Source organism: Panicum virgatum, chromosome 8K, assembly GCF_016808335.1.
Source record: "Panicum virgatum strain AP13 chromosome 8K, P.virgatum_v5, whole genome shotgun sequence".
NCBI lineage: Eukaryota > Viridiplantae > Streptophyta > Magnoliopsida > Poales > Poaceae > Panicum > Panicum virgatum.
Genome location: NC_053143.1, coordinates 14,929,854 through 14,945,466, shown reverse-complemented (window position 1 = coordinate 14,945,466; position 15,613 = coordinate 14,929,854). Strand labels below are relative to the sequence as shown.

The 15,613-nt window shown below is 49.0% G+C and overlaps 2 protein-coding genes across 2 annotated transcripts; both read right to left on the bottom strand.

Moving 5' to 3' along the window:
• Window positions 1-3,013: 3,013 nt before the first annotated feature.
• Window positions 3,014-3,775, bottom strand: LOC120645487 (secreted RxLR effector protein 161-like). Its single transcript, XM_039922270.1, has one exon. The coding sequence runs from the start codon at window positions 3,773-3,775 to the stop codon at window positions 3,014-3,016; it is 762 nt and encodes a 253-aa protein (XP_039778204.1).
• A 4,484-nt stretch (window positions 3,776-8,259) lies between these two features.
• LOC120644025 (G-type lectin S-receptor-like serine/threonine-protein kinase At2g19130) lies at window positions 8,260-10,912 on the bottom strand. The gene has a single exon (XM_039920560.1). The coding sequence runs from the start codon at window positions 10,838-10,840 to the stop codon at window positions 8,375-8,377; it is 2,466 nt and encodes an 821-aa protein (XP_039776494.1). The 5' UTR covers window positions 10,841-10,912; the 3' UTR covers window positions 8,260-8,374.
• Between the last annotated feature and the right edge of the window lie 4,701 nt (window positions 10,913-15,613).

Here is a 15,613-nt window from a genome sequence, read left to right as displayed (position 1 = left end):
CGACTACGGATAGCCTTTAGGCTGAAACCAGCGGCCTCCCCCATCCTCCACCCCATCACTATTCCAACTACCCCTCTCTCTGTCTACAGTGCAGAACAGTACTGTAACAGTACCGCATTTAATCTTGGGGGCTCCATATGGGGGCACCGCTGGTTTCAACCTTAGGCCGAATCTAAGAGCTCCCCATCCCTCATCCCCTATCACTATTCCAACTGCCTCTCTCTGCCTACCGTACAGAACAGTGCCGTAACAGTGCAGTATTTAATTTTGGAGGTCCAATATGGGGGCGCTATTGGATTCAGCCTTTACACGAGATTCGTGTATCATCCGTACGCCGTACAATTCGCATAGCCGATCACCACACACTTCTCCCTGGCATGCAGTGTGCGGCCCACTGCACATGGAGATCAGCGTGCAGGTTGCCAGGTTCCAACAACCGAGCGTGCAAGTCCCTGTAGCTAGCTGGGCACATGTCAGCCTAGCATAGGATGAAGATGAAGTGGGGTGGAATTTAAAACTTCACTTCAATTTTTCTTCCAAACTATGAATTCATTTCAAAATCAGTTTGAACCATAGAATTGCTTAGAATTAATGCAACGGAACGAGATCAAATATGAATTTATACTATTTTTTTAATTTTCAAATAAACATTTGGAATATACTACCTCAACATTATGGATATATTGTTTCAACATTTTCACCTAAAATGTTGAACTAGTTTTTCATAAATATTGAATCATGTTTCGTACATTATTGATTTAAGTTTGATAAAATGTTAAAGCATGTATAAACAAAAAATATAACAAAAATATAGTTAGTTTACATAATAGAATAATTAAACTCATAAAAATTTAAAAAAATAGTTACACCTATGTGCTACCATGTTATTTATTGGTGGACTGAAATTAATAGGCTAAATGGGCTTAAAGATACATAAATTACCTATCTTCCGGAAGATATATAGGAAGTCCCCAGCCAAGCTGCATGTAGCGTTGTGCACAGTCCGGTCTGGGTAAAGGTGCCTGGCGTGGAGAATAAAGGAGAGCCCGGCGGCTGTTTCGATGGGCAGGGCAGAGGCATAGAAATAGCAGATAGAAAATATACAGCACGTTGTGGCTGTTTTTTTAGGGTTTTGGGATTTTAGAGAAATCCTTTTGGTGATGCTTCTATGCGGCGTCTTATAAACACGATTGATGCAATAAAGATTAAGCTTTCGCAAATCGACATGTTGGTAATCTCATTCCTTCTTTCAGCTTGATATTTGCACGTCTATCTTTTGGTTATAGATTGATTACTCGTTTTTAAGTCTTGAGTTGATTGATCCATCTAGAACCTTGCTAGGGCATCAATCTAGTGTTCTGAGAAATTTGATTGATTAATTTTTCTTAATTCTTGTTAATCTTGGCTTAGTTAATTCTCGTTACTTTCTGGACAGTGCGTTTGCTATTTTTATATCTCGAGTTCTAAACATCCGATTGGGTTAGTTGTGAAATTTTATCTAGTTTATTCAGTTACAATTTCAGATTTATTGAAGTTACGGATATTTTTGGAGATTCGTTTTACTAACGTGCTGGTGTTCTGTCCGAAATTGAAAAACGAGATATATTTCCTTTTCGGATTTTGGGGAGTGTTAGAAATTATTTTTAGCTTCCGCAACTATTCACCCCCTTTGGTTGCCGTGGTTTACATATATCGATCCTACAGTAATCTAATAGCCATATGCTCAACTTAATATAAATAGTGTATGTGCGTAACTGCCCATCACCAGAGATAGACCCTATCTACCTCAATTAGTTAACAATGCATGGTTTTTGTGTTGCCATTGCACAGATATTTCATTGTTCTTGATGTCATATGGGATGTTTCAGTTTGGAAAATGATAAGATGTGCACTCCCTGATGATAATGGTGGATACAGAATTATCACAACTACCCATAGTTTCAATGTCGCCGAACAAATTGGTGGTGCTTATAAGCTGAAACCTCTTTGCTTCCACATCTCCAAATAAAAAATTACTGTATCGAAGAATATATTTGGCAATGAAGACAGGCAAATGTCCTAATGAGCAGCTGGCCAATGTATTTGATAGAATACTAAAGAAATGTGTTGGTGTACCCTTGGCTATCATTACAATAGCTAGTTTATTGGCTACCAAATGAGGAAATAAAATAAAGTGGTCTAAGGTGTGCAACTCTCTTGGCACTGGATTGGAGGATAGTCTAGATGTGAGCAACATGAGAATGATCTTGTCACTTAGCTATTATGATATGCCATCCCATCTAAGGACTTGTTTATTATATCTAAGTGTGTTTCCAGAAAATTATAAAATTGACAAAGTTCGTTTTATAGAGTCTATTTGAAGCCGGAGAGATTTACTTCAATGATCTCATAAATAGAAGCATAATCCACACCCATGTATGAATGCGGTGCACACGATACGGTGCTCGATCTTATCCGCTCCTTGTCAAGTGAAGAAAACTTTGTTAAAGTACTAAATGGTATGGAGCTGCAACAAAGGGGACCTCGACATCCATGGGAGATTGCCAGCTCTCCGTTCTCTCGTTATGGAGGTGGACCTCCGTTCTCTCAATCTGGAGGTGGACCATGAGAGCCTTGAAATCCTTGTGTGGTTCACTGTAGGTGCTGGTTCTTTTCCGTTCCTGGAACACTGCAAGCTCTGGGGATTTGTACAGCCTGTGGTGTTTCAGCAAGGAGCTATGCTGAAGCTTAGGGAGCTTTATCTGGACCTGCTTTTTTAGTACTGTGTGTGAGGCCAGAGAAACTTGTTGCCCAGTTCCCACACACACACACCGGAGGTCAGGGGAAAGACCGGAGGTCAGCTTGACCAGAGGCTGCTTGATTGAATCGAAAAACAGAAGAGTTCTGTTCCTGGTTACAGGGGTCGGCGGGGATGCTATGCTTATATAGGCACTAGCTCACCCACTAAAGTGGTAAAGCAAAAACAGCAATAGGATTACAGAGAGCTTATTTAGCTATCAATCTCCCCCTAAACCTAGTGCTGAGTGATCTGCTTCAGCCCGATCTTCTTCCTCATCTCCTGGAACTTGGTCTTGCCTAGAGACTTGGTAACAATGTCGGCCAGCTGATCAGTAGTGGATATGTGGTCGGCCTTGATGCTCCCTTCTTCCAGGCAATCCCTGATGAAGTGGTACTTGATCCGGATGTGCTTGCTCCTGCCATGGAAGACTGGATTCTTGGTCAGGGCTAAGGCAGACTTGCTGTCCATCTTGAGCTCCACCACATCCACCTTGCTGCCCAGCAGCTCCTCGAGCAGCCTGGACAGCCACAGCCCTTGTGTGGCAGCTGAAGCGGCGGCGATGTATTCTGCTTCATAGCTCGACAGTGCAACCACCTTTTGCTTGGTCAATTGCCAGTAGACCAAGCAATCACCGAGGAAGAACATCGTCCCACTGGTGCTCTTGCTTGTGTCGACGTCGCCGGCGAGGTCGCTGTCGCAGTAGCCGATGTAGCGCATCGCATCGGAGGCACGCTTGTAGTGCAGACCACAGTCTAGCGTCCCAGCCACGTAGCGGAGGACGCGCTTGATGGCTTGCAGGTGCTCCACCGTCGGCCGCTCCATGAATCGGCTCACATACCCGACCGCGAACGCCAGGTCGGGCCGGGTATGGACCAGATAGCGGAGACTGCCCACCAGCCGACGATAGTGAGTCGTATCGACCTCCTCTGCTTCACTGTCACGGCTGAGCTTGAGCTTCTCCTCCATCAGCATGTGGGCGGGGTTGCAGCCCGCCATGTCGCCGAGGTCCAGAATGCGCTCGGCGTAGTGTGCTTGACGAAGCGTGATGCCGCTGGCGTCCTAGCGCACCTCGATGCCGAGGTAGAAGTTCAATAGCCCGAGGTCGCTCATGTCGAACCTCTGCTTCATGGCCGCTTTGAACTTCTCCACCTCCTTTGCATCCGCACCGGCGATGATGAGGTCGTCGACGTAGACCCCGACCAGCAGGACATCACACCCTATGCCCCGCCGATACATCGCCGCCTTGTGCGCGCTCTGCTGGAAGCCCATCTCCTTGAGCGTCGCATCCAGCTTCGCATTCCAGGCCTACGGCGCATGTCTGAGCCCATACAGCTACACCTCCTCCTTGAGGTCGCCGTTGAGGAAGGCGGACTTCACGTCCATGTGGTGCACGCTCCATCCTTCTTGGGCTGCCAGTGCAAGGAGAACCCGAACGGACTCCATCCTCACCACTGGCGCGAATGCGTCGTCGTTGTCGATCCCCTCCTGCTGGACGAAGCCCCGCGCCACCAGCCGTGCCTTGTGCTTGATGACGGCGCCCTTCTCATCCTTCTTGAGCTTGAAAACACATTTCAGAGAGATTGGGTGGTGGCCGGCTGGCAGATCTATGAGCTCCCAAGTCCAGTTCCTCTCCACGGACTCGAGCTCTAGCAGCATCGCCTCACGCCACGCCGGATCGCCTTGCGCTTCAGCACGCGTGGTTGGTTCACCGGCATGCGTCAGATGTAGCTCTGTGCCAAGGATGTTGTCGATCCTCCGGTACTGGAGGGGCTCGCCGGCTTAGGATGTGTCCAGACGCTCCTCGTCATCCTCCAGTGGCGTGGCTAACTCGATTTGAGTTTGCCCGGCCGCTCCCGGTGTCGCCGAAGCAGGGGACGCAGGGGTCGGTGCAGAAGCAGGGGACGCAGGGGTCGGCGCAGAAGCAGAGGACGCAGGTGCCAATGCAGAAGTAGGGGTTGGTGGGGCCGACGTTGCACTCCCAGTCTCCCCCGGAGCTGGAGAGTGTGTCGGGCGGAGGCCGCTCCCGACGTGTCGGCGTCGATCAGCTCGTAGTCGAAGACAAGCTCCTCCGCTAGTGACGCCGCATGGTCGATGCTCTTGCTCCAGTCCCAGCAATGCGTCTCATCGAAGACGACTTCGCACAACACGATCACGCGCCGGGACACTAGGTCGTAGACGCGGTAGGCCTTGGCGCCGTCGGCGTACCCGAGGAACACCCCTGGCCTACTGTGATCATCAAGCTTACGCACCTGGTTCAGCTCCTTGACGAAAAAGAGGCAGCCGAAGACACGCAGGTGCGCCACCGCTGGAGCACGCCCATACCATGCCTCGTACGGGGTCGTGCCCTGCAAGCTCTTGGTCGGCGACCGGTTCAGCAGATGAACCGCTGTCACCACCACTTCGCCCCAGAACTTCATCGGCATGCCTCGCTGCTTCAGCAAGGCCCACACCATGCCCATCACGGTTTGGTTCCTCCTCTCTACTATGCCGTTTTGCTGTGGCGAGTATGGAGTGGAGTAGTGATGCGTGATGCCATCGTCGGCGCAGTAGTCGGCGAACTCAGTGGCGGTGAACTCCCGGCCGTTGTCGGTGAGAAGCACACGCAGCTTGCGCCCGCACGCCTTCTCTGCCTCCACCCGGGTGCGCTTGATGGCCACCGTTGTGGCCAACTTAGTAGTCAGCAGCGACACCCACATGAAGCACGTGGTTTCATCCACCAGCAGCAAGAAGAAACGCCTCCTGCCGGGTGTCGCAGGCGTCACCAGCCCGCACAGGTCGCCATGCATCAGCTCGAGCGGCTCCTGCGCGCGGTACTGAGCCTGAGCGAGGAAGGGAGAACGCCTCGGCTTGTTGACGACGCAGGTGTCGCAGAGATGGCCGTCATGCTTGATCACTAGCATCCCGCGCACCATGTCTTCCTTGCACAGCTTGTGCAGGATGTTGAAGTGCAGGTGGCCATAGCGCTCATGCCACAGCCGCGCTTGATCTCCCTTGCACGCGGACCTCACACGCCGAGGTCGGGCGAGGTGAACCCCTTCCACATGGGTCGGGGTCGGGCGAGGCGGAACTCCTCCCGTAGGGGTCGGGGCCGAGCGAGACGGACCACCTCCTGCAGGGGTCGGGGTCGGGCGAGGCGGACCACCTCCTGCAGTGGTCGGGGTCGGGCGAGGTGGACCACCTCCTGCACGGGTTGGGTTCGGGCGAGACGGACTTTCTCCCGTAGGGGTCGGGGCCGGGCGAGACGGACCACCGCCTGCAGGGGTCGGGGTCGGGCGAGACGGACCACCTCCTACAGGGGTTGGGCTAGGCGGACCCCTTCCGTAGAGGTCGGGGTCGGGCAAGGTGGAACTCCTCCTACAGGGGTCAAGGTTGGGCGAGGCGGACGTTCGCAGGAGTCGGGTGAGGCAGGGCTCCTGACCCCCGGCTTGCGCAGGACGCCGAGGCTTGGCCGCGTTGAAGTGATGGATGTAGAGGAAGTTGGGGCTGCGCAGGACCTTGAGCATGAGTTGTCCGCGCTGATCCCAGACTCTCAGTCCGCCATCCTTGATCTTCACCTCCAAGCCGTCCTTGTCCAGCCGCCCGAGACTCAGGATGGAGCTCTGGAGCGCGGGATGTAGAAGACGCCGTTCAACACCCATTGCTCGCCGTTCTGGCCCTCAAACGCAATGGAGCCGACGCCCTGGATGGCCACCATGGACGCATCGCCGAACTGCACCAAGCCGCGCACGTCGCCATTGAGATCGGTGAAGCGCTCGCGATGTCCGGTCACGTGGTAGGTTGCGCCGCTGTCGAGGTACCACCTGCCGATCTCCTCTTCTGCGGCGGTGTTCAGGGTGACACAGGAGCGTGGCTCGTCGAGCTCGACGATGCCGTGCGCGAGGAAGAGGCCGGGGTCGACGTCTCCCTCTGCGACGTGTGCCGTACCGCGATTTCACCATGGCTCGGGGCAATCCTTAGCCCAGTTCCCGGCGCGGTTGCAGTTGTGGCAGGTGTCGTCACGACCCGCTCTGCGTCCGCTGCCGGGGTCGGCCACGCCTCCGGCGCGGTCCCCTTTGTGCATGGTCTTCTTGCTACCGCGGGGATGACGACGCCGCTCCTGGCCGTCCTTGGACGTAGCGGCATGATCCCCCTTCTTGCTGTCGGTGCGCCGCTGCTCAGAGTACAGCAGCTTGCCCTGCTCTGACTCCGACACGCGCTCGCGGTCCTTGACCACCTTGAACCGCCCGGCAACATCGTCGATGGAGAGATCCTAGAGGGTGAGAAGGGTCTCGATCGAGAAGACCAGTTGCTCGTACCTCTTAGGCATGCATCGGAGAAATTTCTCCATGGCGTGCTCCTCATTGAGGTCAATGTCGCCGTTGCGCACCATCTGCTCCATCAGGTTGGTGAGGTGGACGGCAAAGTTTTCAACTTGCTCGTCGGGGCAAAAGGTGAGACCTTCCCACTCACCCCTGAGGCGCTGGAGTGCGGCGCGATGAACGCGGTCGCTCCCAACGTGCCTGACCTCAATCGCCTCCCAAACGAGCTTGGCGGTTGGCTTGTTGGCAATGGTGGCGCCAATCTCCGGCGGAACGGCGGCGCAGATGGCCTCCAGCGCCCGGCGATCCTGCTCGTAGTCGACGTCGTAGAACTTCATGGCGTCCCAAAGGAAGTGCGCCTGCAACATGACCTTCATGAGGAGACTCCACTCGTAGTAGTTCGACCGCGTGAGCATCGGCCACCCGCCCCCGATCTCACGGTAGATCAGCACAGCCGGCGAATGCCCGCGCCTCTCGCGACGTCGTGGTGGAGACGGCGAAGGTCGGCGGTGGCGGTTCTTCGACTGGTGCGATCCACCGGAATCCTCAGCCTCCACCTCCTCCTCGTCGTCGATCTCCGTTCGCAGTGCAGCAGCGGCATCCACCGCGGCCTTGGCCGCGGCCGCTGCAGCCTGAGCTGCCTGCGCCGCTTGGGCGGCGGCTGCCTCAGCGGCCTCGAGATGCGCTTTGCGCGCCTGCGCGGCGGCGGCGTCGCCGCCGCGCCAGGGGCCTTGGTGGCGTATTTGAGCCGGTGTGCTCTCGAGCTGAAGGTCGACATGGCGATGGCGGTGGCGGCGGCGGTGGGGGAAAAGCACTAAAACCCTAGGCTCTGGTACCAATTGTTGCCCAGTTCCCACACACATCGGAGGTCGGGGGAAAGGCCGGAGGTCAGCTTGACCAGAGGCCGCTTGATTGAATCGAAAAACAGAGGAGTTCTGTTCCCGGTTACAGGGGTCGGCGGGGATACTGTGCTTATATAGGCACCAACTCACCCACTAAAGTGGTAAAGCAAAAATAGCAATAGGATAACAGAGAGCTTATTTAGCTATCAAAACTGACAGTAGCGATGATGGTCTCGATCCGGGCCAGTGAAACTCACCATTCACCAGAACAAATATTTTTGTATGGTGTGATCCTTTTGCATAATAATTGTGTGCCATTGTTACACAAAGAGGAGAAACAAAGAGAACGAGAAAACTCATGTACCAATTACCATATGTGTTACATTTTGCAACTGCATGTAGTTGCATACTCTCATTGATTCAAATTATATAGGAGAAAAACTAATGCACCACAGCTAGCTAGCATTTTTTGTTATAGCTGCAAGTTGTCTTGGCATCGGCGGCATATCAAGCTCATGTAGACCCTCAAGTGCTCGAACCACTTCACCCATTGTCGGCCGATCAAATTCATTATCTTGGATACACCAAAATGCAACTTTGCATGCCCTTATAGCCTCTTCCAATCTGAAATCTCCATGCAGTTGTGGATCCACCAAGCTGCTCATATCTCCAGCATGAAGCATACAGATGGCTTGCACAGGGAAATAAGAAATGTGGAAACTGCTAGTAGTGTACACTTCAGGCGAATTTCTCCTTCCTGATACGATTTCCAACAGCACCATTCCAAAGCTATAGACATCAACTTTCTGAGTAATAGCTTCTCCACTGATCCACTCCGGGGCGAGGTACCCAACGGTTCCTCTAAATGTAGTCAGGACACGGCTGAAATCCCTTCCTACAATTGCTGCCATCCCAAAATCTGCAATTTTAGGAACAAACGACGCGTCGAGAAGTATATTTTCTGGCTTGATGTCACAATGTATGATGCACTCACGGCAACCCTCATGCAAGTAGGACAGTCCTCTAGCAACTCCTGTGGCAATTTGGCACCGTGTGCTCCAATCTAGGACGATGCCGTCACTGCTATTATTAAAGAGATGAGCCTCAAGAGAACCATTTAACATGTGCTCATACACTAGTAACCTCTTGTCGCTTTCACAACAGAAACCAATTAATTTTACTAGGTTGATATGCTGGATCAAACCTATGGAACTAACCTCAGCCCTGAACTGCTTCTCTCCCTGACGAGCACCATCTAATCTTTTCACTGCTATGGTAATGGAGTCACTTAGAAGCCCTTTGTATACTGATCCAAATCCACCTGCTCCTAGCCTCTCAGAGAAATTTTTTGTACCATGACGCAAATAACTGTATCTGAAGGTTCTAATCCCAGCAGCATCCTGGGTGGTGCTTGATTGAAGACTGTAGTCCCTGTTTCTCCTCCAGACAATGAACAATAGTAGGAGCACAATTGTCCCAGACCCAGCAACGCTTGCGGCAATAGCAACTCCAACATATAACCCCTTTTTGTTATCTCTCAAAGCTTGCAAATCCTTGGCGGAAACGCGAAGGTAGAGAATGTCACCAGCTGTACTCGCCGCTGCAGTATTGAGCAATCCTCCATTCCAGACAGAGCATCCACTGCTAGTGTAGGAATAAGCAGTGCAAGAGCAGTCACTGGCACAAACTTGCCAGCAGTCATCAGCATCAGTCACCTTCATGGGCACAGGGTTATAGGCCAGTGCAACATCAGGTATGGGCAAGAACTTGTCTGTTGAGCAATCTAGTGGATTGTTTCTCCTGCACCCTCCCGCTCTATCACCAAGATCCCACTCCCCGGGTGACTCGACAGAGAAGCCCTTCATACAGTCACATGACATATTGGCATTGTCGTTGCTGGTGCAGACCGTGAAAGGCCCACAGGCAGCCTGAACACTGCAAGGATTCATGGGCTGGGTGTAAAACTCCTGCCAGGCCCAGGACTGGTTGTTCTCCACCCAAACACGCCCCTTTATCTGGCCAGAAGTCTCTACCGCAGTGTACACAGAGAGTGTGTCATTGGGTATGGTATAGATGTAGTACTGTTCCTGACTGTTGTCGATCTGGTTGTAGCTGATGAAGCCACTGTCGCTGGGATCCACATTCGGCAGGGAGAACGTCCCGGATGCCCAGAAAACTACAGATGAGGAGCAGTGGTAGAGGATAATCCCCTGGTTAAACCTTGCGTCTACCCCGACACAGTACGAGCCACGGGACGGGTCGATCCGGTTCTTCTTCGAGACGAACACACGGTTCAGACCAGTGATCTTGTTCCTACCAAGCTTGGAACCAGGGAGGAAGACGTCTGTTGGGTAGTCAAAGCTCTGCCACCAGACCTGAGACGGGTCCGTGGCATGCTGTATGACAAGGTTCCCAGTGCGGGTGAGCACAGCAACGGTGTTGTCGCTGTTCTTGGATGCGTTGGTGATCTCACTCGACCAAACTAGGGTTTTATTAGCCGCACCCATGTCTAGGACAACAAGGTTGCCGTCTCTAGCGATCTCCAGCCTAATTTTCAGCTTGAGGTTGTTGTCAGGGTGAGTGAAGGGCTCGTCCCGGTTGGCAATCCACACCGGGGTGAAAACTGGGATCTTGTTGAACCATATGCCTAGGTACCAGTTGGTGACAAGGGTGGTGGTGGTGGTGCTGTTGTTGTCTGATGAGGAGGACGCAGACTCACTGATGTTGCCGGACGAGAAGAAGCCGAGCGCGAACTTGCCGTTCCTCGAGACGAGCCTGTCGCCGACGGCGAGCGCCTGGTCTGCCGCGAGAGTGTCGTTCGCGGCAGCGAAGCACGGTGTAGGGGTGTGCAGCAGCAGGGAGGCGGAGACGAGGAGAAGCCCGAGCCGTAGAATGTAGTAGTGCGCTGGACGAGCAGGCATGGTGAATGGTTGCGAGCGAGGTTTAATATATTTCTGATGGCTGCAGGGTATGTATGTATGTATGTATTTATCTCTGCAGGCATGTCTTGCGACTTTGATAATTTTAAGAAGAGAGGACATATGTATATATAGAGAGAGATTGTGAACGCGTGGTGCTGCGCTGGTGACGATAGACCAGGAGGTCAATAATCGTTCAGGTACAGGACAGCACGCGAGATTGTCTTGTTCGTTCAAGTGGCGAATTGAAGAAGAGAGGAGGAAAGCAGGGCGATATATGATATGATATGATAGGAGGTAGCCAGCCATTGTTGACCACGTGTGAAACCGTGTGCGGGATGAGGAGGTTTAATTTGGGCGCGTGATCCTTTGATTGGCGTCTCGATTCAGTGACGCGAGTACGTCATGGATCTCACTGTAGATTCTTAGCATTTTATCAACTTGGACAACTTGGTGATTTGTTCCTCGGCCCTCTTGCTGTGAGCCTACCCTACCGGGCACAACAATGTCTGCGTATAATTAAGACTTTCAAACTCCACTCTATGAATATGAACAGTATCGCCATATGCACGCTTCCACTGAACTTGGTCTAATAATGGTGTGTATATATATATATATATATATATATATATATATATATATATATATATATATATATATATATATATATAACTATCGCCATATGCACGCTTCCATATGCGCAGGATATTAATATAACTAACTAGATACTCTTTTTCACACGGTCCACGAAGGCCCAACTTGTTGGCCTGAACTCTGCATCCAATAAGTCATATCAAATATCACCAAATAATAATACCATATCGCCAGTGGTACTTTGTTTATATGTCTCCTAATAATTCATCAATGAGGCCATCAGAGCACCATGTGACAATCAAATGATTTTGGGATTCTTGGAACAAGGAATTAAATCTGGGCATTGGATTGAGGAGATGAGATTATATTGGTCGGGAAAACAAAAGCTGGTCAGCACATCGGATTCAGTGAACAGATCGAGCTTGCAAAGAGAGGGATTCTCACGAGGCAGAGTAGACAAGACACCCGGCACTCTCTTGAGGCACTTGAGGTTCGGCGATGCCACCAGACCCTTTGAGCATCCGATCCCAGGACCAGTATAGGCACCATTGTGTGCACGGCGAGGCAGTGGTGTGTTGTGACTTGCTCGGTGGATGGATTAGGGTATGACTCTGCTGCCGCCTCGAGCCTGTGCGTAATTTTAGCATTCTAGCCAAATTTTTATCCTATTGCAATTGAGTTTTTTCTTAAATATAATTTGGATTTATGTTTGAGCTATAAGAGTTATGAACCTAATGCACTATAATTATAAATTGTTTAATCTTTTTGTTTTAGTACAATTTAGATTACAAATGAATATTTAGTTTAGATTAAAAATTTTTAATTTTTGATTTATTTAGTTTTAGAATCAGTTTGTAGCTTCAGTTTAAGTTAGATGATTTATTCCCATCAAAATTCATTTAAATATTAAGCTAGCTAGATACGACATCATGCATCTGCTTGTAGTTCAGAACTTCAAAAAGGTAAACTAATTATTTTAAATGTTTCAATTCACATCTTGGATGGTTTCAATTAGTAACCCACTCAAAACATGCTATCGCTAGGTACTTAGATTCCATTGAAAGGAAAACTTAATGCATACTTCCCCGTGCTGCTTCATTTATGATACTTGTATGTCTAAGTCTTTTTTATAAAATCCACAAGGGTATAATTCACGTCGCGATAGGAGTTTTCCAAGACACGTGAATCCACAAGGGTATAGTTCACGTCACGATAGGAGTTTTCCAAGACACGTGAATCCACAAGGGTATAGTTCACGTCACGATAGGAGTTTTCCAAGACACGTGAATCTGCTCTAGCTTTCAACCAATAATCAACGCTCTGGGCATCAGTCGTTAGTCAAGGCGAGTTGGACGCCCCCACTCGCATCTCCATCAATCAGTCCTGATGACCGTCAATATGCTACCATGGTGGGAATATTAGGTGCAGGGGAGCCATCGACGACGAGTGGGTACGGATTAGGGGTGCACTGTACTGGACTCTGACGACGGTCATGTGTTGTTGTACATGTGTGGATTAGGTAGCCGTCTCCACGGACGGACTCCTAGCATACGTAGTAGTACTGCTTCATTGACCATTGTCAACCAACTTGGCAAGTGCATGGAATCCATTTTGGGTAGGAGGAGGAGCCATCATCGATGTCTGCGCATGATCGCAGTAATAGTGGGACATGCGCGTAACGTAGAACACCCAAAGAAAAAGAAAACTTGGCAAACGGTGGATAGATGGAATTGTCCTCTGGCTTCTGATGTTTGTGACTCAAAGGCTTTAATTTGTTCGTTTTAGAGGTCACGGTTTGCGGCTGTGCCTAGGAATGCAATAATGCATACGGAAAACGTATGGGCCATCAGATGGAACCATCAAACGGCTCAGGGCAACCTGCGGCTGCGTGGAGTTTATCCGCAACCCGGGAAACGAGCAGGCTACCCAAATGCAGACTTGTGCGGTACTGGCTTGTGCGATTAGGAGATTCAGGTTGGGTCATACTATAAGTTTAATCTGACACTCAGGCATGATAATGTGCTTGCTGGACTGCAATCAGCTAGTATGTGCTTACTTGCATTCCAGCAGCAGCAGCAACTGAACTTGGAAACAAAGGGGTAATTGTACCTGGAATCTTACTATTATTTGCTAACTGGCGCATCTCAAACTGGCTAATATTGTTAATAGATATAAACACTTTGAACCCACTACTAATCAATATTGATCTTATTCAGTATCTATCATTTGTTCATACTCTAAAACAAGTACTTACGGAAATATCTTTTTGTCATTATCCGTTTACAATGGACTCTAGCATTCGTTTACCACCTTCAATTACTGTTGTACTTATATTATTAGTGGCAGACATGAGTAATTTGGAAACATATGTATAAGTGTTTTTTATTTATTTAATTTTATATAATACTATATGTTGGTACCTAATTTAGACGTACATTTGATAGGTCATTTTTGTTCATTTTTAATAAGGGGGTATATCACCCCCGACCTATAATGGTTAGTGTACTTAACTCCATCTATAAAATCAGATATCATACCCTCTAAACAATCTGAAACTATCCAAATAACCCATAGGTTGGTTTTATAGGTGATTTTGTCTACGTGGCATTACACGTAGACAAAACCAAAATTTCATTCTTTTGTGGATGGATGGTTATACGGTTATACGTGGAATCTTATTATTACAAACTAGCAAATAAACCTGTGCCTCTTCATGCAAGTGCTAGTGTTATTAATAGACATAAGCGTGCGCGTACACACACATATGAGACATACAATAACCAATATGGATATTATTCACTATCTATCATTTGTTCATACTCAAAAAGAATACTTATGAAAATATCTTTTTGTTTTTATCCATCTACAATTGACTCTATTTAACATTTAGTACCTTAAATTACCTTTTCACTATATATTATTAGAGGCATACATGGTAATTCAGCAACATATGTACAAGCAGTGTTACTATATTTATGCAATTTTGTATAGAAAAAAGTCTATACAGCCCTCTAACGTTTAGAGGATCATCTACTTCACTTCTGTACCTTTAAAAGTGGATTTTTAACACAGTAAACTATGCAAAACTGGACAATAACTCCCTAGGCGATTTTAGTGGGTGGTTTTGATGATATGGCATCCACATGAAGATAGGGCAAAGAGTGAAAGACTAGACATGTTGCCGCACAGGCCCACACCATGTGTTTGCTGAGGTGGCACTGACACTTGGGCCTTAGATGTGACACATCATGAAAACTACCCACCAAAACCGCTTATGGCATTATTTGTCCGGTTTTGATAGTTTAGGGTGTTAAAAACGTAGTTTTAAAGGTGGATGGGTGAAGTAGACAACCCTCTAAACATTTGGGGTTATGTAGGCTTTTTTCCAATTTTATATGATATTATATGTCGGTGCCTAGTTTAGACTTTGATTTGAGAAGATATTTTTTGTTTTTAAACACCTATGTGTGATACGGTCCTGGGAAAACTTTTCGCAAAGGGCGTATAGTCGTTGAAGCATCGCATGGGAATCACTGGTTCTGGGATATTTGCACGTACTTTTCCATGCATGCCTTGCCCGATTATGTGTGTCTCTAGGATCGGCTTTAGCTTGATGTCTTCATTTAGACATGGTCGCCCAACTGAATCTTTACTTCGTCCTCTGCTTATGGTGCCTTCTTCCTAGGGTAGTCTTCTATCCTGAGAATTAGTCTATTGTGGAAGGCATAGGCACCTAACAAGCGGGGGCTCTGCCAAGGAGATCCGTTCTCCCCAATCCTCTTTATCCTGTCCATTGATCCTTTCCAGAGAATTATTGAGCGTATTGTCCAGTCAGGTATCCTTTCACAAATCCTACCAAGACCGGCCACTCTCAACTGTTTCCTGTATGCGGATGACACTAGCATTTTCGCTAAGCCGGATGCGACAGAGCTTGGGGCACTGCGTAGCATCCTGCAAACTTTTAGCTGTTGTTCTGGACTGAAATTCAACCTCAACAAAAACAGAATTTTTTCCGATTTGATGCCATCAAAATGAGATCAAAGCACTGCCACTTTGGTTCACCAGTAAAGTAAACTCTTTCCCTGGCAGATAGCTTGGATTGCCTCTCCATGTGAGAAATCTTAGGAGAATTGATGTTCAACCGCTGATTGACAAGGTGCGGGTCCGTTTACCAAGATGGAA

Coding starts and splice junctions, on each gene's coding strand:
- LOC120645487 (XM_039922270.1), bottom strand. CDS start 3,775: ATGGCGGGCTGCAACCCCGCCCACATGCTGATGGAGGAGAAGCTCAAG.
- LOC120644025 (XM_039920560.1), bottom strand. CDS start 10,840: ATGCCTGCTCGTCCAGCGCACTACTACATTCTACGGCTCGGGCTTCTC.